This window comes from Rousettus aegyptiacus, unplaced genomic scaffold, assembly GCF_014176215.1.
Source record: "Rousettus aegyptiacus isolate mRouAeg1 unplaced genomic scaffold, mRouAeg1.p scaffold_m13_p_16, whole genome shotgun sequence".
Classification (NCBI taxonomy): domain Eukaryota; kingdom Metazoa; phylum Chordata; class Mammalia; order Chiroptera; family Pteropodidae; genus Rousettus; species Rousettus aegyptiacus.
In genome coordinates this window covers 17,223,888-17,247,434 of record NW_023416291.1, presented here as the reverse complement: position 1 = coordinate 17,247,434, position 23,547 = coordinate 17,223,888, and the positions used below count along the sequence as shown (strand labels likewise).

Sequence of the window (23,547 nt, the reverse complement as noted above, 5' to 3'; positions counted from 1 at the left end):
CAGCGCCCAGCCCAGATTACGGTCAGCGCTCCGCTTCCTTACTCTGCACTCATTATCTGCCTGTCACAGATCTGCCACTGGACTATTGGCTGCATCCTCCACCAGCAGTGACTTTGAGCTGGTGATCCTTTCTTTCGATTCTGATACCTAACCTAAAAGATAAGGCTCTCCAGCCCAGCCCCTGCGTGGAAGTTATCAGCCTGCTCAGGTTTTAGTGCCTCATCTACGTGGACTGGCTGTATTTTCAATAAAAAAAAAAAAAAAAAATAAGCTATGGCCTGAATCCTTGTAGAGTGTCGGAAGTGGCACTCTAAGCTTACTTGGGGCTACATTTTAGTCATCGAAAAGCGTACCTTACTTCTCATAAATTGAAGGGCTGCCATCTTCCATCTTCTCCTTGTGGATTTAGGGAGGGCAGCTCTTTTAGTAACGGAGCCCTAAGAAATAAATAGGTTTATAAACCCTCGCTCTGTGCTTCTCCCAGGTGCATCATTGCTGGCATGGCCTCAGGAAGCATCGTCCTGTTCTACAACGACTTTAACCGGTGGCATCATGAATACCAAACCCGCTACTGATGGTGACAGCTACACATCAGCCTTGCCCCCAACCGGGGCGGGCGGGGTTCCCTGGAGCATCTTTTAGAAGTAGCTATCACATATGAATGTAACTTAAATTTGCTCTTAAGCAAAATATTTTTTAAAGTTAATTGCTATTTTTGTAGACTTTGCTCGACTTTGGGGGTGGGTATAGCAAAGCAGAAAACTGGCTGCTGGGTTCTGTAGTTTAAAAAAAAATCTATATTTTTAGTCATATCGAGAAGTCTATTTTCACCAATTATGGAAACTTACAGTGGAGTGAATAAACCCACTTATTCTAGCTATATTATGAAAAAAAAAACACTTCCCATTTATCTGTAATCTTGACAAATATATGATTTTAGTAGGGAAGTGTGTTATAATACTGGGATAGGGGAATTTTATGCTGTACTTTGGGTCCTGTATTTTTTCCAAACAATTGTGCTTCTTAAGTGCTGAAATTTCTGGGATTTAAATAGTAATGTTTAAATTATGGTAAATGTAATTTAAAACATCTCAGTGAATTATTTCTATCCATATTCTTCTTCAAGCATGTTTTAGACCTAGGAAATTGTGGTTTTGGGAGGGCTATTTTATTGTGTGGTTAACATAAAAGATGTAATGTTATAGCAAGTGTGAAATATTTACAATGTTTTTGTGATTTGTCATCCTCATCGCATACCAAAATGAAATGATGGAAATGTTACTGGGCTCACAGCGTCTGTTTTAAAGTTGCAAGTACCAAAGCTCAGCCCTGAGGTGTGACTGGGCCCGAGCTGAGGCAGGGCCTTTGGGGGCTCCCCCTCTCCCACCCTGGGTCTGGGAAGGGAGGCTCCAGGTGCTGTATTAAGCAACACCCCCTCTTACCTTCTATTTGTTACCAAACTATCTGCACCTTCCTTTTGATTAGCAATTTGTACTAAGAAACAATGTTATTTTGGTGTTGTATAATCCTACTTTTCTAGTAGATTGCTGTATGGAATTCTGTGAAAAATATTTGAGAAAAGATCTGTATTGCATAAATAAATTCTTTGTAAGTTGTGAGCTTTGACATTCCATCTCTGTTCTCTTGCGGCTTACCTACAAGGGTCCCCTTATACTTTTCTACACATTCAGCTCTTCTCTAAAACCTAAGATTTAGAGTGGAACAACACAGTTTGATTAAAAAAAAAAAAAAAAAAAAAAAATTAAATGACATTTATAACTGAAGTTTTGGCAATACCTTTTCACTCCTAATTTTAAAATACTGATAAAACAATTGTTTGCAAGTTTAAAAAAAAAAAAAAAGCCAAACTGGTTAAATTATAGATTTTGAACAACCACCAATGAGAAACTCTCTTGAATGAAAACCAGAACACGGGCCTTCTCTGTCCAGATAGCTCCCTCTCACTGAGACATACACGAATGAGAACACTAAACCTGCATCTATCAAATGACCAAACGAGGAACTTTATGTACTGCGTCATTTACGATCCACAATCGCTTTATAAACCATTAAAGAAGATAACAGACGGTAAAATGTGGGAGAGGGAAAGTATATCTTAGAACCCAGGAAACACCCCTGTGACTGGTGACGTTAGCTAAACGCCCTCACTGGTATTAACCTACGATCCGTGCTTTGGAAATCTTAGAGAAATGGCAGAAGACAGGGATGCCTGTGACACTTCGGCCACATTGCTTCGAAACTCCTGAAGCAAAGTTAACAAATAGAGCAGCTTCCTCTTGAAGCCCGAGAAGAAAACCAGTGCCTCTATCACTCTGATTGTGTTTAAAATTTAGAACCATGGAAAATTAACTGAATTTGCAGTTAACAAATGTAGCCGGCATCAACGCAAGGGCTTCTTAAGGACAGGATCTATTTAGTACAGTATCTGTCAGGATTCACCTGACAGTCAAACATTTATCCAGTTCTAACTCAAAAAAAAAAAAAAAAAAAAAAAAGCATTACTTTAAATGTAAACCAATTAGGGGAGAAAGTTAACATGGTTTGGGATGAAAGTGGATGAACCACATCAGACAGGAAACACGGCGGCGCATGCAGTAAGTGGACAACAGCTCAGTCACATGCAGTGACTTACGCCTGGCTTTCAGATGCGTCGCCTCGAGAAATTAAGATTTTTTCTCCCTGACCATATGCATTCTTTCTGAACTATCACCAGTCAAGTCCCTGAGGCTCTGTAATTCCAGAAATACCACTAGGATCTCCGGAGGAAAGGATGAGGGCTTAGAGAGCAGAGACGACGAAATCCTGCCGAGCACACCGATACGGACTGGCGGACCAGTCACTCGGATGAGCATCTCAGTCCCCAAGCACGGCCGACCTCCGTAAGTAAATGCTTTCACAGATCAATTCGGTAAAAACAAACGGTTCTGCCTCCTGAAAAAAACGTCGCCCTTCAGTCCTACGTCTCAGCATACCAGACAGGAAGATTCGAAATACCCTGCACGGGAACACGAGAAGCTGTGGGACGTGAGGTGAGTCACTGACAACCCGGCCCTTTTCCGTTCGGCTCTAAGAGCAGAGTCGGGCGAAAGGCCAGGGCTGCTCACACATACCTGGCGCCATGGGTCCTCCCACCTCGCTGTGAGACGGCCGGTGGGATGCGGAGGTCGTGCAGGTCAGGTCCACAGGAGATGGCCAGGGAACCCCGGCTGCAGCCAGACTGCACGTCCACTTTGTACCCTGAATTTTCGGCAACTAGAATTGAGTGCAAACAGCAGACAACAATTAGATGCATCAAGATGGGAGTGTGAGGGGAGAGACTTTCACTAGGTACCTCCCGTACGATGTCAAGAGCTCCTGGCCATGCAAACCGTGGGCCCGGTTTGGTCCTTCTGCGTCAGTCCTGCCCCACTGTCCATCACTGCTGGAGACACAGCGGGCCAAAGGGACCGATCCCTCCGCACCAAGCCGCAGAAGCGTCTCTAAACATCCGGAAGGGCCCCCCGCGGAGCACGGCAGAGAAGCTCCGCCAGCTCCAGGTGTCTGCTCAGATGGCGGAGTAGCCTCCCGTCATCAAGTGAGGCCATGCGACATCGCAAACAGAAAAGGGGGCGGGACTGAAATCTCGAAACCTGCACGAGCCATGCGAGCCATGCGTATCAGCACCCGCACCCACGCCTCCTCCGGGCTGTCCCCGCCCCCTCGCTGCCCTGACGAAGGCGAGAGCTTCCTGCTGCAGCGGGAGAGCAGCCTGCTCAGCGACTTCCCGGGTGGCACGTGCCGTGTCCTAGCGTCGGCCACGCAGGCATCGCCAGCTCTCACCGCAGGGGAAGCAAGGCAGCCGGGAAGTCTCCAAACGTCCTAACGGGAAAAAAGGGAGGACGAGACCGTACCTGGCAAATCAGTGAAGTAACAAAATAATAATTTCTACACCCTCTCAGACAAGTGGGACAAACACCTTTCGTTTTGTTTTGTTTTGTTTTAGATCTGAAAAGCAGAGTCCCTGATGCATTTCTTGGATCCCCGGTCATAAAATTTTAAAAATCCAAGGCTCCTATTCATGACACTGACACTCACTGCCCGTCCTCATTGTTGCAAACCAGAAGAACAGAGTGCTCTCAGCAGGGGCATCGCATTTTGCTCATGAAACCGAGGTGGTCTGGCCTCTAGGCGAGCTATATTCCTGTGAATTCTGAGGCCTCCGCCGTCCTATGCCAGAAACATGAATTATTTTTCTGCCTGAGGTTCAGGAACACTTTCCCTTGCCAAAACCGAGATCTGGAGGGAGCTGGGCAGGCTCGCTCCTTCCTCAGACCTGGCAGGAAGCAGCCAGCTGCTCTGCAGCTCTGGACTTGGATAATTTGACATTCTCCAGACCCTAACTTCAGCCTCAGCACAGACAGGTGCCCAGCCCTCCCAGCTCACCCGCTGGGGTGAAGGCACCAGCTCCACCCCAAAGGAAAGGGCTTGTGTTTGGGAAGGGGCAATGACAGGAGCAAATGACGGTCACTATACCGAACATACCCGTTGTCCCTCTCAGCTATATAATGGTGGCAACTCCTCCCTACAGCTACCTGCCTCTGAGTTCAAGGCTGTGGGTTTTATCATCTGATAGTCACTTAAAATCCACTGGCTAAAACCAACCGAAGTTGAATACGCATCAGCCTCCCTCCAAAGCAATGACTCTCTTTCTTCCTCTCACAAAACACACACACTCCTGCTCTGATAACCTTATTCTCAGTCTTCTACTTTGCCAGGAGCCTCCCCTTCACCCGCTGACTGCCACCTTGTGACACACACGTCCCTTCTAAAGCATCTCTGACCACCTAGAGGGGGCAGCTCAGTTACAAGGACAGCCTCCTCTGGGTGACAACTGCTTTACCTGCACTGCAATTCTTGAGGGTCCCGGAACAGCTCCATGCCTGGGAGGGCTCAGCTACCCCACGCACAGACTTCTCACGAGGCACTTGAAGGTCATGCCGACATGTAAGCAGCTCTCTTGGCATCTAATGAAACAGTGATCAGTGAAATTCTCCACTCCTACCTCTCTCACGTGAAGCAGTGCCCAGCCAGGCCTCGGACAGCTCTGTAACAGAATCACAGGACTTTACACTTAGATTCCACACCGCAGGTTTGGACTAGTGTTTTCACTGCTGAGATCATTTTTTTTTTTTTTTGACGCCTACAGCACCTGGTCTTCCTAGGTGGTCTCCCATCTAAGTACTAACCAGGCCCTTCCTTTCTCTAGGCCACCCCCCACCCCTCACCATGTCCCAAGCCACCCCAAGTGTGGCGCAGAGGACGGGAGCATGTGCCGGACAGAAGGTGCTCCTCCATCCCATCACCAGTGACTGGCACTGCCCTGGCCATGCGTTTTCTTAAGTCTTTAGCAAATGTCTTTGAACTTCCAGTTCAGGGGAGGGCTGTCAGGGTTCGGGCTCTGACCAGCACCAGAGGGCCTTGCTCCACCACTGTTTTCGTCTTTATGCTCCTTCCTTTACGTCCTCCATTAACGATTTCATTTCCACTGGGAGCCATGAAAGTTTTGGCTCTGAACAGTTGGTAAGGAGCGAGATGAGCAGCATTGCCCAGAGCTGTCCATCATGGCTCTTTTGAATCTGCCCTCCTCCCGAAGCTGGCACCTGCTGCGGCTGTGGGTCCAGGACGCCCAGCTACATTTTGTAACCAGACTCTGGATCATGAGTCCGTGTCAGTCTGGAGAGAAATCGTCGCCTAATCACCACATTCGGACGGCTATTTGAACTGAGGGATCTAGGGTCAAAGCATATGGTTTCAAGCCCTGGAGTTGTCTAGCCTTGAGAAGTTGGGGACAGACACAGTACCCGTGGTCAGAGCCCCAGGCAAGCAGACATGACGAGGGAACAGAAAGCAGGAGCCAAAATGCACCGAAAGCAGAGACAGGAGATCACACGATTTCAGAGAAAGAGGCAGAGATGGCGAGAGACAGAGAGACAGAGAGGCAGGCCGGAACGGATGCCTTGATCCCCATTTCCCACAAAGCCTCACCTTCCTGCTGTTGGTTCTGTGATTTCTCTGCTGTTTAGCAACGATCTCTGTTTATCCTTGAGCTTTTGTTGCATGAGCTTCTGGACCTGTGGTCACATCGACGTTCACCGAAGCGCATCCCTACCTGTTCGTCCCAAGCATCGCTCTTTCCCTTCACGGGCCCGAGACGTCATGAAAAACAGACACCGGCACCTACCGGGCCCTGGGCCTTTGGCCGCACATCTTCCCAAAACGACAACACAGAAACCTCTGCCCGCCCCGATTCCTTCGTTTTTTTTTCAATAAGGAAAAGTTTATTGCAGGTTGGGTACACTTGTAGGAGGCAGAAATCTAACAATGAGAACGAACTACAGGGCCCACCGGTTTAGAAGATGAGCAGGTAAAACAAATACACAGATTATGTACAATTATTAAAAAGAGCGGGGGGGGGGGGGCGGGGGGGTGGAAAACAAGGGAAAACTGCCCGCAGCCTTCCAGAAGGTGGGTAACAGGGCGCGTCTGCAGAGCACCTCCCGCCCCGGCCGGCCAGCCCGTGCTCCCGCGTTTCCTGGCTGTTTCTGCCGGCTCTGGATAAAAAGCAGATGACGAGAGGAGACCGGTGGCTGCTCAGGACGCCTCGTGTATCCTGCTCTGCTGGTAGCCGGCTTGCTGAGAAGAAACCAAACCGCCTTCGCCCGAGATGCCACAGGCGTCAGGCCTTTCATTAAAAAGCCCAAAGGGCAACTTCGTTAGCAGTTTTAAATCGTATGTGGGAAGAGTTGGGGGGAAACACACGATGTTTATTTAGGGAAGAAAGTGACCTTCCCCTATGGTCTGTGTAGAAATAAATATCCAGTGTTTTCTTAAGGGAGCCCAGCACTCGCGGCTGCTCCCCGGGCACCTGGACGCACGTCTGGCGGTCTGGGATTGGAGTCCGATGACCAGACTGTCCTCTTACGTGCTCGTTTCTTCCCCGGGGAAGCCAGTCCTCCAGCCCCCATCAGCAGAGGAAGGTGCCATGCCACCTCTCACAGGACACCCACCCAGGGACAAACGCAGTTCTAAGTTCTTTGTAAGAAAAAAGGAGCACTCCGAGTTTACTGAAACGAGGGGTCATGGCTCATCCGAAGTGTTTCTATAAAAATGCATTAAATGCTGGAAAAAAGGTTCACATTCTCCTGGTGACGCTGTAAAATGTCCACTGAACTGAAACTCAGATAATTTAAAACAAGCCACTCTGAATACCTGCCACCCGAGCTGACGCGGCATTCGACACCTCCAGGCACCGGAAGGCAGAGCCCAGACGCGAAGCGAGGCCGAGCCCAGGGCCCTGGGCTCCTGGCAGCCGGCGGTCAGCAAGGGGGGCTCGGCGTCCGAGGGCGGCGCGGCTCAGGCCTGTCCGCCCCGGTCGGTCAGTCGGTCAGTCGCGGTGGCGGCGCCAGGTCCCTGCCCGCTCACAGCCCGTGGCAGCAGGAGGGGAGGGGGGTGTGGGGGGTTCCAGAGGGGCAGGGGCCGAGGCTGCCGCCCCGGACACGGGGCTCTCCTCGGCGGAGGGAGGAACTGGAGATGCGGGCTCCGTCCCGGGCCGGCCGCTGTCCTGACAGTGTTTGCCGCAGAAGATCTGCCCCTCCTTATCTAGAGCCGTGTTCTGAGGAGAGAGCAGCAGAGACGACAGGTTAGCCTGGCCGGGGCCCGGGGCAACGCCGCCACGACGGAGCGCACCACAGAGCATGCACGGGACTCAGAAACAGAAGAGGAGAAATAACCTCGGCCTCCCTTCCGACAGCAGCCACGGAGCGACGCAGGCTTAGGGCCCCCGCCCGGGCCACGGGCGGCCCGTGGCCTCCGCTCCTGTGGCTGAGCGTGTGCCGGCCCTCAGTGGCAGCCTGGGGCGGGCCGCTTCTAGCTCTGAGCTGCGCCTCACTTCTGAGTGCGTCTTCCCACACCCACACCTGGAGCCCAAAGAATCCTGGACAGTAAGCAAACCCTGGGAGAATGCTGGGGCTCTGACAGTCAACGGTTCCAAAGGAAGTTCTCTGTCACAAATGGAAAAGATTCTCATGTGTCGTATAAATAAGGAATCCCCTTACGACCCACGTGGCTGCACAATCTGTAAAAGCCCTGGGGATCCAATGGCCCTCCACAATCCCCTCACCGGCTCTTCTTGACCTCATCACAGCCCCAAAGTTTTTAATCCACTCAGCTTGTCAGGGAGCACAGAAATAGCCACGAACATGAGGAAACTGCCTTCCTTCCTGACCCTGGCCTGGGAGATGGGTCTAGTCTACTTTTCTCCTCCACTGACTCGGTGTGAATATTTCTTGCTTGTCCAGTGAGCTTGTCCAGACAGCTGCCATCTCACCGGGCTTTGCAAACGTGGGGGAGCTTTCAGCTCTCAGGCACCTTTAGCTAAAAGGTACACCGTCCGAAGGCGAAGGCGGTTTATGGTCTAACTTCCCTGTGGGTGGGGTGGCGGATACGAATAAACTACAGTGATTTCTCAGATAGACTGGTGCGGCTGCCTACAGGGCACTTGGTGTCAACCCTCGAATACGTGTTTTCCAGAGGCCCTTCCTTCCCAGCTCAGGCTGAACATCTGGCAATTTCCCAGGGCAATTTCAATTACCTGCAGAAGAGGTAACTGAAAAAAGCCAGAGCAGACGCTGAGCATCGCTCTCATCGAGCGTCCCGGGCCGTAGTACGAGAGACGGCCCAGCCACCCTCTTTCTGCCACAAAATCTATCCTGCGTGAAGGAAACCAACACTTCTCCAGTTATTTCTCCTCTCCTCTTTCCGTGAAGAGGACACGCATGTGTGCAGCCGAACAAAGCAGCGCGGTGCAGTTAGTACGTACCGTGGCCTTGGACCTAGGCAGAGGCAAGCAATGCAGGCAGCGGGAGAGGCAGGAGGCGCGGGGAGAGAAGCAGGGACAGAAACTAGACTTACTTTAAACAGAAGCAACACGATCGAAACAGTTTCCTTTCTCTCAAATTAAGCCCCGATCATTCCCAAACCTCCCCCCCTGAAAGAAGCGCAATCCCCCGCTGAGCGGGGAAAGCACACGCCATTTGAATTCATCGCTTCTGAGGTCAAGATGCGGGGCGAGACCCGGGGTCCTGATAATTCCCTTTTCTGCCACAAGAGGGCGCTTTCTAGTCCCTGTGGCTGGGATGAGCCCACTGGGAAGGATGATAAGCGCTCTCTGCAAATGCACTGTGTCCTTTCTCAGCATACTATGGACAAGTGAGAGAAAATGCGGTGCAACCCAACACCACAGGCCCGTCCTAAATCAAAATCTTATCTAGTATAATTCTCTTCTCCTATCCCAAAGGCTAGCTGCCTCTACACTGTCTTACTGAGAAAAATGCATCTTTGGAAATGTAGTTGGAAAAAGAGAACAAAAGCCTTCACGAAGGTACCCATCTGATGCGGTCAGTCACTAAAAGATGCCTTTCCATCTAAGTGAAAACCAGCATTTCTCGGGAGAACTACTGGAGTCCTCCTCCTGTGCATTTGCCAGCTTTTGACCTGCGAAGGAAGGCAAGGTGGCAAGCGGAGAAGTTTTAAAATAAAGTTTTCCCAGGGTGTGCTTGGCTGGCCAAAAAGGATGTCAGTAGGTACAGGAGGCGCACACCGACAGGAAGCTAAGAGCTGGACGCCGGTGTCAGAAGTCGGAGACAAGCATGCAGACCTGAGAGGGGCCGAGAAATCAGAAGTCGCTCGGATTAAGCGAAGTGTGTCGAATACCAGAATTCTGCTTCGGGGTTCCCCACAGTCTGAACTGGGTCAAGAGTGAAACTCGGAAGTGTCTCTCAAACTCTCAAATCAAACTGTCAAATAAAACGCAGACAACGGCATCAACGTTACTTTCCTCCACTGTTATTTGCCATTCTTATCCTCTGATTTCTCTCACCTCAAGCACCAACTTTGGGGGGGCGAAGGCGAAAAAAAGCACTGGGGTGACAGCCGACAGGTTACACAACGGCCACCTGAGGGTTCCACCGCAAACTCTGATGCACTATTTCCACTACTATTTGCATCGGTAGGAAACCATATGAGCCTCACATACTTAATCCAGTTATGAGAACATGTAATACCAGGGAGAGCCATTTGTGATTCTTTCTAATATTAAAAAACAAAACATTTAAAACCATTCCCAAGGGCGGAACGCACACACAGTGACGGGGAGGGGAGGATAACAACACGGAAGCACCGCAAGCTGCCCCCACACAACCGTGCCCCGGGTCAGGTCCTCAGCTGGCCGAGGATTAGCGCCAAGTCCCCGCGGAGCCCTTTTCGCCCCTGCTTGCGGGGGAAAGCCAAAATGTGCAGGCCGGCTTTTTGGCCACCGAGAATTGGTACCTCCAGAGACCAGCTTGACTGATTTCTCCTGAAGGTACTGAACATGGTACTGTCACTCAGCAGTTCCTCAGAGCTAACGACCTGCAGAGTTGTGTAGGGAACATGGGGTGACATGGAGCCCCACCCGCATGCTCACAGTGGCAGCTGAACACACATGTAAACACGCAACATTTACAATCGCCGTTGAATTATGAACGATAACGGGCTGTTCATTCATGGAAACAACCCAGTTAAAGCCGAGTTTGAAATGTGACTGTGGAACTCCCATCAGCAAGTGGAAACAGTCTATTTGTCAACCATGAGATATAGGTTTGGAGGGGTATAAATGTCACTATTCAGAATAGACCCTATACTGGGCCAGAGGGCAGAGGGCCAGGCCATTCCGGAACCTCGGCAGGCCACAGGCCTTAGGCCAGCAATTCCTATCCGGGCCCGAGTCAACAGGTGATCCAGGAGACCAGTGTGGAACTCTCATAAGCCCTGAGCACAGGTAAAGGTTCTTCCTCTGGGAGACTATGAAACTTAAAGAATACAATCATTAAATTTTGATTCTAACAAATCACTCTTAAGATTTTTCACTATGTCAAGTGTGCCAATCTATACTGTCTTTATTTTTCTAAATTTCCCCAGAAGCTGCCTAACACTGTAGCAGGTGGCCGGGCTGAACAGTCTCTCGTCAGTGCCTGCCTCCCAAGCGAATCACCTGAAAACATCCTCATGCTGTTGGCTCAGTCAAGCTGGCTGTTTTCAAAGTGTCTAAGCTGTAGTTCTGTGACAACCCTTGCTCAGGCTTTCTGCAGAACGCTGCCGAAATGCCAGGAAAACCACAACTCAAGAGGCCTTCCCATGATTTTGGCACAGAGCACCCTGAAGTCCTGCAACATGTCGGAAGAGCCCGTTTGCATGCTTTGTCTGGGGAAGGGCAGAGCTGGTGAGAGCACACTTCCCGGCAGCAGAGGGGCGTGGGGAGGGAGTTGCAAGGACATCCGGAGGCTCAGGCCTCCCGGGAGGGGCGGGTGGGGGAGGTGCTTTCCCTCCAGGGTCGATCTGGATCTCCTCAGGTTCCCAGACTATAAAGTGCCATGAGAATAAGCGCCTGCTTTCCTTCCAGCTGGGTAGGAAACAAGTCAAGCCTTTTCCAGAAGGTGAGGGGGTCTGTGCCAGGTGAGACTGACGGAGACGTAGGGAGAGCCCATGATGAGCTGTCGGGCCCCCGGGTGGCTCTGGAGCTGCTAAGGCCCCATGCTGTCAGGGTGGGCCAGATGCTGACAGCTCAGCCGCCCACCTCCTTCCAAAGTCTGATTCTGAAGGCACCCCATCTGACTCTGGCTCTGAGGAAGGTGCCCCCTCGCCTGCCCCCCAACGCTGTGAGTGGTGTCGGCCGAGCAGGGGGTCCGACGCGGCCCCGTAGCAGCTGGGGAGAAGCGGAGCTGCTCTGCTGCTCGGCTCGGCTCAGGCTCAGCTCAGCCTCGGCAAGGATCGAGTCTGGACGGCCGGGTCCCGCATGCTGATCACGCTTTTGGCTTACTTGTCCTGCCCGTCTTTTCCCTTTTGCTGAGCTCACTTTAACGTTACTCCACTTTCTTTAATGTCACTTGTAATTTGGTGAGTTTGTGGATTTAGGTACACTGCCTTAAAAATACTGTGGAAGAAGCAAAGTCTGAAAGAATATGGGGATCATTGTTACTGATTTCTCATAACCTTTTACCAAGTCTGAACTTTTTTTTTTTTTACATTGTTTTGTGCTTTTAAGAGCCACAAAACACTGATTTTTTTTTTTTAAATGGCATTTGTTCAACTTTGGTTGTTTCTTATCCCAAGTCTCAAAGAAAGAATAATTCATGCCTCAAATAACCTATTTTTGCAGCCTCGAGTATTCAGGGTTTATATTCCTTTATGCTGTAAATCCCAGCCAGGCTTGAGAATCCCTCTCCAGATGAGGAAGCAGAGGAGGGCAGAGGCAGCTGCCCTGGAGGCCACCAGCCCAGAAGGGGCCAGCGGCTCCTCGGTGCCTGGGCCTGGCCTTGCTGGCGCCTGCACGATCCCCTGCCCCAGGACTTGGCCTGGGACAGGATGATGGGAGCACTTCCCGAGCCAAGCCAACCTCGAAAAGAGGAGCATGGGGGGCACTTGGCTGCTTACATTAGAAGCGTCAATGCTGGCTGAGCGGGCAGGCCAGACACCTCGGCTTGCCCACGGCAGAGTCAGTGCCGGCTGAGCGGGCAGGCCAGACACCTCGGCTTGCCCACGGCAGAGCCGCACACTCCACTTACCATGATGACGGAGACCCCGGTCGTGGTGCTGTTCTGTTTGGGGAGCGCATTATTAAAGTGCTGTTTTAGTTTACCTGTTACTTCGGCCTGCATATTATTCTCCTGGGAGGCATCGTCCTACAGAAGAGAATCAAGCACAGCGGATTTGGTTCTCACGGGTAACTAACTGTCTATTCCTTAGAAGGCACCCACCACCACCATCACCGCCGCCACCTCCACCTCTTCCCAAACGGGCCCATTTACTGGAGGTTAGGGCAACGATGACCTTCTAAAAACGATTCCTGTCATCCCACAGCCCCAGGTCCTCCGACAGACCCCCCCCCCCCACCATTCACCCCGCTCCTGCGGCCCAGAGTAGGCTGAGGCCGAGGGTGAGCACAGGTCTCCAGTGGCACAAAGAAGACGTTCCTCGGGGTTCTGAGACCCGTCCCCCAATACAAACACCACATAAAACAGTACAGATCCTTCTCCCGGAAACCCCGACATTAAGGGACAGTTTGTCATTTTAATCAAGAACCCAGCTAGCTGTTAGTCTTTATTGTTTATAAAATAATGTAGAATCTAAGCTAGTTGGCCCAAGAGCCAAGTCATTTTGCAGGGTCCAGAGAGGCTGAGCCCAGACACCGGGCGTCTGGGACAGCGGAGGTGGTGGAGGTGCACAAGGGGCTGTGGGCGACAACCCTGGGCGCAGCCCCTTAGCCTCACCTTCCTGGAGCCTCTGGGAAGGAGGGACTCGCAAACGTTCCTGCGGCCGCCATCTATAGGGCTGTGTTTATCCTAAACCCAGAGGCACCACGGAGCACAAAGGAACCGTAGTCAACACGCCATGTCCTGTGCCCAGCTCCAGAAGGGACTGTGTCAGATTCCCCGCCCACAGCAGGAGGTCTCCCCTGGCCACGTGCCACGGAGACAGAGATCCGAGTCTGAAACGTGCTCCTATCTGGGCAGATCCTGAAAACCCTCAAACCCCAGAACTACAGAAGGCGGAAGCCGAAAGGCTCCTCAGAGAACATCCCAGCCAACCCTTTCCTTTTGCAGTGGAGGAACTGAGGCCCAGAGACGGGCAGTCACGAGTCACGCCCAGGTCACTCCCAGAGCAGAACTGAACACTACGGGGGCCCGGCGCCAGCTGCCGTCCCCTAGAGCCCCAGCTTCACGCCACTCGATCCATAGAGGAGACCTTCTCCCTGCCGCGGAGTTTGGGTGCCGAGCTCTGCATGTGCAAAGAGCCACAGCAAGGATGCTTGCTGCTGGCCCCAGAGCACACAGGTGCGCATTCCCCAAGGGATGTGGGTACTTACTGACACCCAGGGGTGACTCAGGATTTGTCCCGCAGTACACCGAGCTTCCACGTTTACCTGAAGCATTTGGCTGATTAATTCCTGGAAAGAAACAAAGGCTTAATGTCCTAAAGGAGAAGAAAGGAGGTAATTCCAGCATACACACAGAAAGCGGAGTTTGCACCAAGTGCTTCAAAGAACGGCCAACACCGCTCAGCCATCTGAACTGAAAAGCTATTATCAGTGACACTCCCAGTGCCTATGAGGCAATCGCACCCAGCGGGAGAGACAGGAAGGCGTCTCCTGAGTCTTCGTTAAATGAGATGTTCCCTCCTAAGAGCTCTGGTCATTTTCATCCTTCCACAGTGTAACACCGTGGAATTACTCCTTTTGGCAATTCGGGTTATGTCACAAGTGAATTCCTACGTTCTGATGTCTGTCCAAGACATAGTTCTTGAATAAATGACAGAACAAATGTTCAGGGCTTAGAGGAGCAAAGGAGGATGTAGCGGCAAACTGGGACGACAGCCAGTCCGGCTTTCGGAATTTAGTTAAGAGTTTCAGAGACTGCGTAATGGAATGAAGAAAAAAAAAAAAAAGAACCACACATTGAAAGTCCAGACAGACTTGGAGCTCAACACCAAGAGTGGCTCCGGCCCCACGCGAGGCAAGGGCCCCTGGACACCAGGCACGGTACCTTTGCCGAATCCGTGATATTATCCCAGTAGGGCGCTGGAAACTCAAGCTTCCCAGCCAGGATCTGATCGAAGAGATCTTCCTGGAGATTGTTCTCACTGTCAGTGACAAAGACACGGAAGAAGAGGCAGAGTCAGCAGACAGTTCTTGTTCAACGAAATGCTCACGGGAAGAGTGGGGAGCGCGGTCCGGTCTCGTCGGCGTGGGCACGTCACGCCTCCGCTGCATCTGCGATGACACCTTTTCCCCTTTAGACAATGAACTACCAAAACCATTTCCATAGGCCTGGGAATGAGAGGGAGGGAGGGAGGGGACAGACGAGGGAGAGAGAGGAGACACAGATGCAAGAATCTGTCGAGTGGGTCCAGGGCTTCGGCGTGGGGAGATGACACAGTTTGCAGACGGCTGGCACGACGTCCGCACGACCTCGTGAACCTGCCGATGCTACTGAACACTGAAAATGGCTCACGATGCGTTTCGTGTCACGTATATTTTGCCGCGATAAAAAGACCCAAGGAGAAATGGACTCCACAAATAAGATCAACCCTCATTTAAAAAAAAAAAAAAAAAAAAAAAAACTACCACAGCCTCTGCCCTCGCTGAATCTCTCACGGTGATAAGAGTAGAAAAGCAGCAAATCTGCGTCGGCTCTCCGTGCCTTTCCCCTTTCCAACTTTGCAATAAAACAGCCAGAGATTCGTGAAGCAGCCGACATGTGAGAGGGTCACAAGGCGTTCGGAATCTGGATAAAACATCCATGACACGGTGAGCGCTCCGTCGGAACCTGACGTTCAGCTAACCTCAGCCTGAGAGAAAGAGCCCAGGTGCAAGGACATCGACTAGAACTGCAAAGGCTGAGGCAAACGTGCCTCCCCATCCTGCGGTGGGCGTCCCCACCCCCGGCCTGTGCCCAACTGTCCCACCCTCGAAAGGTGCACTCACTCGCAACAGAGCCGGTGCCTAACGAACACATGACGATTGGACTGTTGATGGACTGTGACGTGGAAATGTGAAAACACTGCTGGGAAAATTCCAGAAAGCTGGACGTCCTCAGCGCCCCCCTCCCCGCCCCCCCCCCAGAAAGCTGCGTCGGCACAGCCACGGGCCCCGCCGCCCCGGGCGGGTGCGTCAAGGCTGAGAGCGAAGTCGTTAGCTTTTGAGCTGTAGCAGGAAACTCAGGTGGACTGCAGGAGTCAAGATTAAAGTCCAGGAGTGGGAGCTCAGCCTCACCTGGCAAGTGTTCAGCATTTCCCTTGGAGTTCCCGCCCCACTGCTCGGGTGCTCACCTGAGGCCCAGCCATCTGGGAGGAGCCTGGTCATGCCGCCTGCCCCCAGGTTGGGCAAGGACACATGTATTATCTCTAGAAATAGGTCACTGAGGGCAGTGTCTAGAGACAAATTCTGAGGACTATAGGACAGTGTGGCTGCCTCATTCCAATTCTATGAAAGAGTAGAGTGTGTGAGATTTGCGAGTATCCACAGCCTCTACATAAGCCCGGCCGAAGCCACATCTGCTGGTCCTTGGAGCCTGGGTCAAAGGGCACACGGAGAAGCAAAAGTCAGGCCAGATAACTAGGCAAGGCGAGAGAGCCTCACTGCTCTCCGAAACAGTGTTTTTTTTTTGTTGTTTTTTTTTTTTTTTGAGTGTGTACCAACCATTTCTTTCTAAATGTCTAAATGTTTTCTTTCCTTTTCATTATTTCTCTGCTGATTGAACTCAGCTCAATTGTCCTTCGAAATGATTGAAGGACACACCTAAGAACACAATGAGATTTTACAGAAACCTTTAAGGAACTAGAGGAGCCCAGGAGACAATGTTAGAAGGTAGAAAACAAATCTCCCACTTCCAGAATTGTTCCTGTTAGCCATTCCTCTCTCTTATTCCACTAATTTTTTTAAATTATTTTTTTCTATTTTTTTTATTATTATTTTTTCTGGAATCACATGGTTTACATTTTGCCAATATATATGGCTTTTATTTTGTTATTAAACAGCTAAAAAGTTGGAAGCGAGTCTGCAGCATTCATTCCAGTTTTTGGCAAAATAGCCTGAGTCAACAAACAAAACCCTAGGATCTAGTGGCAATTAGGATGCACCGCAAAGGATCCATACTGTGAGCTGAAAGAGTTTCAGGCTGCCCTCAAGAAAAGAACAGAAAGCTAAAGATAATTCATCCTTCTTAGTAGACACTTACTAAAAGCCACTCTGATTAAATCTATACTGGATTTATTAACACATTTGTACTCTAAAATCTGGCTGAGATGTTTCAGGACACTTTTTCGTTCTAAAATATTATAGCTTCTGGATCAAGGTGCTCCGAGTCTAAAAACGTCCATTAAGAAAAACCTTAAAAACAACAAAAGAATTTGCACGTATTCTCTCTTTTCTATGGTAAGTCAAAGCAAGGCAAATATCAGGCAAAGTAACCTGCAAATGTAAGCTATTTTACAAATGATGTTCAAACATTTCACGGGGTGTGTATAAGAAAAAATCTCAATATAGTCATGCAAATACTATTTTTTTTTTTTTTTTTTTTTGGCAGTGGCCCTAAGAACACACTTGCTTAGGCAATAACCAAGATGTTGATTGCCTCTGGAAAAACAATATCTTTCTTAGCAACAATGAATCTGATGTTGAAAAGATTGAATGAAGACTACATGGAAAGGTAAAACCAAAGCCTTAAAGAAAAAAAAAAATGATACTAGCTTTAAAGAAGATAAAACAATTTCAATTAAAAAGTAACGATTTCAATTAAAAAGCTTTGGGTTAAAAATCATCTTTTGTATAAAACAAAGAAAATGTTTTGAAATATCTGTTTAAAGTATTTTCATTTTAGGTGCAAATTTATATAGATGTAATCCTACTTGACATTTATCATTATTTAAGGTACCATTTCCATAATTTGTTATAAATACTTTTTGTTATAGTAGGTTCTGAAATCTCTCCATAGTGCCTCTGTTGTAAAGATGCCTCTGTATCTAGTATTTAACATTACAGATTCTCTTTCACCACAACATATGAAAGAGGAAAGCATGTTCGTAAATTTCAGTCAAGTGAGCTACCTGGACCAGTTTCTGAATATAACATAAAAAGGCAAAACATTTCAGAACGTAGCTTTACTGCTTCCGATTAGCTACGCTTATCTCCAGATCCCACAAAGAAGCGGCAGTCCACTGGGTAACAAGTCGCGATAGCTACATATCTGTTCCATCTGAGTCTCACTTGTGTTAAAAAGGAAAAAGCCAAGTCAAAGAAAAGACTCACAAGCTGCACTGGCAAGTGGAGACGCTAGAGGGAGTTGTGAGCACACATTCCTCGAAATTTGGTCCCTGGTCTCAACTTGGGTTAACCATGGAAGCAAACTACGTCATAACTGGCCCCAAGATCACCAGCTATCAAAATACACTACCCTCTGTGAGTGACCAGTCCTCAAAACAGGTCATCACTGAAACCAGCCAGGGAGCAGTGTGACTAAGAAACTGACCACAAACCATTCTCCATCTGCTACGTACGCACCTCACCTTCTCCCACATTTACTCTATCTGACTTCATTTGGTCAAATGGGACGTCAATCAACAAAGGTGAGGCAAACAGAGACTTGGAAAACGCTCAAGCAGAGGAATGTGCCCTCTCTCCAGCTGCTTTTTAAAATCCTGTATCCTCTATCATGTGAAACCCAGGTTAGCCCACTGGAAGCTGAAAGGCACATGGCTGAGTCATATCTGTTGTCCCAGTGGACACTGAGCCAACTATCAGGCATGTGAGTGAGGTACACTGGGCCACCAAGCCCTCACGGAGCCAGCCCAGAACAGAAGACCTGCCCAACTGATGTACAGAACTAACTGACAGCCCTAACTTTTGGGGGCGTTTGTTATTCAGGAAATGTTAACTGCCATGTGCAGTGATCTTACAGTCTGAGCACCCTACCCGAGGCAATGACCTTGATGGAATAGCCAGATATTGACAGCCAGACAGAACTTTCCACTTATAGAAACCCAACCCACGCCATGAGGACAAGGTCTCACTCACTCACTCTGTCTCTCGTTAAATGTTTGTGATTTCCAGCCCTCAACCAAGCTCTCATGTTCAGTTAGTTTATTTTTCTTGATCGATATTCTTGTGATGTCTTCATACCCTGAGACTCTCAAAATTAGAGAATGACATCTTATGATGACTGAATGTCTTATATTTACTGTAAAGTCAGTAAAAATATGCAACTCAACCGAACACTGATAATTTTTAAAAGATAAAACTTTCAACTGTTCTGTACATTTGAAAGCTTTCATAATAAAACATTGGGAGGGGAGTGAAACGAACATATTTTTCACTTACTGACCGAATACTGCACTATAAATATCATAACCTCAGAGAATAAGTTTTAGCATTTGATTCCCAGTACTCAGTGCCTGGGACACAGCAGCTGCTTGATGAACAGTTGTAAAGTGAACAAAAGAAGAGATTAAAATGAAAAGAGAGCTCAAGAAGACTCAGAAGAAAATCATCAAATTAGATGAACATCTACTTCTGCTCCAAATCATTCATTTGCTTCAAACAGGGAGATGGGACTGATCAAAAAAGCCCCTCACTCACCCCATGTGCAACCGACACTGAAGTGTGGCATGTGCCCTCCGTGACACACCTGACCCCCTGTGTGGCCACCTCTGCTCCCGCTAGGTGAGGTACTCGGTCGCCAAGTGTCGACCATCTTTGCTCCCAGGCCTATCTGTGCTGAAAGTACTTGTAATTCTACTTTATTAAATAATACGTGAACAGATAAAATAAAGTTAAACTAAAATAAAGAGAATTTCTTGTTTCTATGCGAACTAGGCTAAATGCTTTGGAAAGCAGGTTGTTAAAAAATTAAGAGACGGCCGTTAAAAACCAGAAAAAGGTTTATCTAGAAGGATCAGATTCCGTCACAGGATATTTAAATCTCATTCCCTTGGAAAAAGGCTGAGCATGGCAACTGCAGACATGGGACGATGGGTGTGCTTTACAGAAGAAGGACCCTAAGAAGCCCAGAGGGCCCGACACCAAGCAAAGGTCTTGGCCTCACATCATGCATTGTCACTCAAAGAGCCACTGACCTTCGGAACGGTGGGAATCCACAGAGAAGTATGTACGTGATCACGCCTGCTGCCCACACGTCCACCTTCAGGCCATAGCTAGAGAAACAGCGGGTGAAAGGAGAGAAAGACGGTATTACTCCCAGAACCCTCCACGTGCCTTAGTGAAGAAAAAGGGTCTTTTCAGCGTCAAATTGCTCATTCCATGTAGAGGAATTAATTGCTCTTTGGACAAAAGCATCTACTTTTCTCTCGATCTCACCACAATCTTCGGGGCTACCGCCACAGTCCCAAGACCAGCACCCTTGAAGGTAGGAGCACAAACTTAAGTTCCTAAGGCCAAAGTAACGATGCAGAGAACGGTCTCTCCTGCCCTCCCGCGTCCCAGGAGGCATCTGAACACACAGCAGGAGGAGCAGAACACGCCTTTCCCCACCAGAGGCAAGGTACTAACCAAAACCACGGCGAGTCTTACCCGGTTTCAGCAATGATTTCGGGAGCCACGTAAGTCGGTGTGCCGCACACTGTGTACAGAGGCCCTTCCACCACAGTGGCCAGCCCGAAGTCTCCCAGTTTCAAAGACTTGGTTCCATCAGGATATTCACACACCTGCAACAGAAACCGGCCGACAATCAGAAGCTGTTTTTTTCCCTCAGTGATTCCAAGAGGTCTCTTGGAATTCGGGAATAAGATACAGATACATTTACTAATAAACTAAGAAATCTCTCCTTGTAACATTAAACCCATGGTTTATCTGTGATGTTTTAGAGTTCTAATTGATTTCTCTTCAGAGTCATCACGTAGAATTTGAAAGAAACAGTATTTTCCACCTTTGCGAAAAGGTCCTTACGTAGGAAGGAGTATAATGAACAGGCGGGAATGCTGACACAACAGTTCGGGATGTAGATGGCGGCTTACCTGACGTGACTCGAGAGGACCCTAAAGCTGGAAGCAGAAAACTGACTGTGTGAGGCACTGGAGAGCCTCAGAAATGGTGTTCAGTACATGCCCACTAAGGCACTAGGTGTTCTAAGACTTGCACGCTTAGTTTAGACATTAAAATTCAGACCTATTCTCTGGACTGCCAATGATGAATATAAATATTACAGAGGGGAAACCCTTGGGAGTCGAGAAAGAAAATGAACTTTGGGATCAGACTGCCGGAACTTGAATGACCGACCGCTCCCCCGGTGTTCTGGTTGCGTGACCGGTGAAATTCACTCGTCCTCTCTGAGCATGTCTCCTCCCCTGTGAAACACTGTGGGGTTGGCATGAGGATGGAACGAGACCGAGCTCAGACCAGGGCCCGGTGACTGTCCCTTCCCCTTCCTGGAAGGCCTGGCTGATCAGGTCTGATAACCACCACACTGGACGAGGTGTAGTAACAGTGCAGGTGAAATGGGAATGTTCTGGCTTCAACGGTAGCAACGTTTCTAGAAAGCCTTTCAGCAATGTGTACATTTCTGAACATCACTTAATACCCTTGACCCAGTAAATCTAATGCTAAGAACCAACCCTAAGGGAATGGACGTGGATCCGAAGGTTGTATGCGCAAGGACACCAATCTCAGAATTTATCTATGTTTTTAAAAACTGGAAGTGATGTAAGTGGTTAATGGGGCAATGACTTTGCAAGCTGTGGTACATCTCTGCCATAAAACATTACACAGTCACTAATAAGCAATTTCAAATAAATGGGAATCATGTGAATAACGTCTGCTATGTTACATAAAACAAGAAGGAATATTTGGAATTATATTCTAATGCACCAAAATGTTAAGTTTATCTCTAGGTCTTAACCTTGAGGATAACTTTTTTCTTTATCCTTTTTAGTTGTTTCCAAAATGTTTCCAAATGTTCCTATAATTAGGAAAAATTAATTTTATATATAAGCAAATTTTCTTTATAGGATGCAAATATGAAAGTCACATTCTTACCGGATGGTTTGGGAAGCAATCAAGTGTGTATGAGAACATAATATAGGTTTGACTGTAATCTTTAATTGCTTGTCTATCCATCTCCTAGATGTCCACTTTGAAAACAACAAATTTCAGAGAATAACTGCAGAGACTTAATCTGTACTCATCTAATGCCTTTTTTTTTTCTATTTTTATACTTTAAACTTACTTAGTTTGCTTTTCCTCATATTTTACTATGAACTGAGCCTCAATCACTACTACGGGAGGTGAAAAAATTAGAAAATTATGTTTTTTCAAGATAAGCATGTTAACAACATCAGCCATTAGTCCAATACTTAAAGAGGGGAGTGATTTATACCATCGTCAATAAAAACATCAAGGACCTCAGGGCCCCCCATGCTAATGACCCCCAATCTTCACAGGCATTTAAAAAAGGATGGCACTGAAATACCTCTAATACTTGTGATGTGCTCATCAGTTTAAGAATATTTTTCTCCTTTGTATTTTAATAACTGCTTCTGTGCTTATGTACTTAAAACACACACACACAGCATATGACTTTATGGCTTTCAAGTTTCATAGAATAACTGTGAGGATTCTGAGTCCCTCCTAGATATTTATCATTCTGAGTCAGCCCACAACTCAGCAGGAACATACTCAAAGCTGCTAATGATTTAGCCTAAAGCAACAGAAACCAGGTTCTTAGTCATGCTGCAGTCTTAGGACAACTTCCCATCCATTACATTTAATGTAAACATTAACGAGAACAATCCAATATAGGGAATTACAGTTAGAATTTATGACACATTTACTGGAACCCAGACTTCAGAAATTCCCTAAGTAACTCCAGTGATAAGAACATTATAAGCAACATTATAATTCTAAAGATATAAGAGTAAAAAAAAAAAGTTTTATTAATGTCATTGTTATTTTGTTTTTATAACTTTAAAATATACTCATTAGGTACATTTTTGAAAAATAGTGTTTGTTTTAGACATTCAACTTAGAGATGCCTAGGGGTATTTAACAGTTGTTGTCAAATACTCAGAAGTCCCAGAAGCCCTGTTTTTCACGGCCCCTATAAGGAATTCAGAGTCATATGCAGGAGCATAAACAGAAAGGGAGTGAACAGTCTATAATCACCGAGTTATGTCTGAGCGAGTAGTGCTCCCATGGCTCAACATCAAACGGGAAGTGTCGTATGGGGCAGACAAGCTGAAATAACAATATTTTATCTGATTCATCTCTTCCCAATGCTAGACAGAGGCAAATATGTGAATGATAATATGAGTATATTTCAAGTCTCAGTTGGAGATTCTCTTCAAAGCAGAAAAAAAAATATCTACTCATCTATAAATCTAAATACACGCACATTTATGACATCGCTTTAAGACTGACACACACACACACACATGGCATTGCTTTAAGGGGCTGGTTTTAGGAAAGAGGTGAATAAACACAGAGGGACTCCGAAGGCCCGCTGTTCTGGCCAAGGGCTCAGTTCTCCCCAGTAACTGACATTCTCGCAGGCCTTTGGAGAGTTCAAAATTCTCCCCGATATTATCTCGCTGGGCTTCCATAGTCACCCCACTGGGCAATTAGGAGGAGAACTGTCGCTTCCGTTCTACAGATGAGGAAACTGAGTCACAGAGAACTCTAGTGACTGACTAGTAGATGGCCAAGCAGGCAGGCCCACCAACACCGTCACCGCCCCGCGGCCGCGCCTTGCACCAGAGCCTGGCCCGAAAGCGAGGCGCCGAGCCGGCGTTGCCGCGGGCCGCCCCCACGTGCCGACGCGGGCGGAGGCAGTCCCCGCGGCGAGCCCGCCAGCCCTGCGGGGCTGAGACGCCCGGCCGCGAGCTGAGCAGCACTCTGTGAGAAGCTGGTCTCAGAACGCAAAGGTAAAAAATGTGAGGAATGCAGATCCC

At 48.4% G+C, this 23,547-nt stretch overlaps 2 protein-coding genes across 21 annotated transcripts in view; one reads left to right on the top strand and one right to left on the bottom strand.

Moving 5' to 3' along the window:
• Positions 1–1,762, top strand: part of LRBA (LPS responsive beige-like anchor protein) — a 541,206-nt gene extending 539,444 nt beyond the window's left edge. For 5 of the 9 annotated variants that reach the window (XM_036234290.1, XM_036234287.1, XM_036234288.1 and 2 more), the window contains one exon: positions 485–575. In XM_036234290.1, the coding sequence (XP_036090183.1) occupies positions 485–575 (91 nt within the window). Of the gene's footprint in view, positions 1–484 lie in introns of all 9 variants that reach the window. The other 4 variants (XM_036234291.1, XM_036234293.1, XM_036234292.1 and 1 more) reach the window with 3 other exon arrangements.
• DCLK2 (doublecortin like kinase 2) overlaps positions 1,167–23,547 on the bottom strand; it is a 129,867-nt gene continuing 107,486 nt past the window's right edge. For 5 of the 12 annotated variants that reach the window (XM_036234296.1, XM_016144558.2, XM_036234295.1 and 2 more), the window contains 6 exons: positions 20,177–20,310; positions 19,723–19,800; positions 14,637–14,733; positions 13,961–14,041; positions 12,660–12,776; positions 1,167–7,672 (listed from right to left, as the gene is read on the bottom strand). In XM_036234296.1, the coding sequence (XP_036090189.1) occupies positions 7,445–7,672; positions 12,660–12,776; positions 13,961–14,041; positions 14,637–14,733; positions 19,723–19,800; positions 20,177–20,310 (735 nt within the window). In that variant the 3' untranslated portion in view covers positions 1,167–7,444. Of the gene's footprint in view, positions 12,777–13,960; positions 14,042–14,636; positions 14,734–19,722; positions 19,801–20,176; positions 20,311–23,547 lie in introns of all 12 variants that reach the window. The other 7 variants (XM_036234300.1, XM_036234301.1, XR_004955029.1 and 4 more) reach the window with 6 other exon arrangements.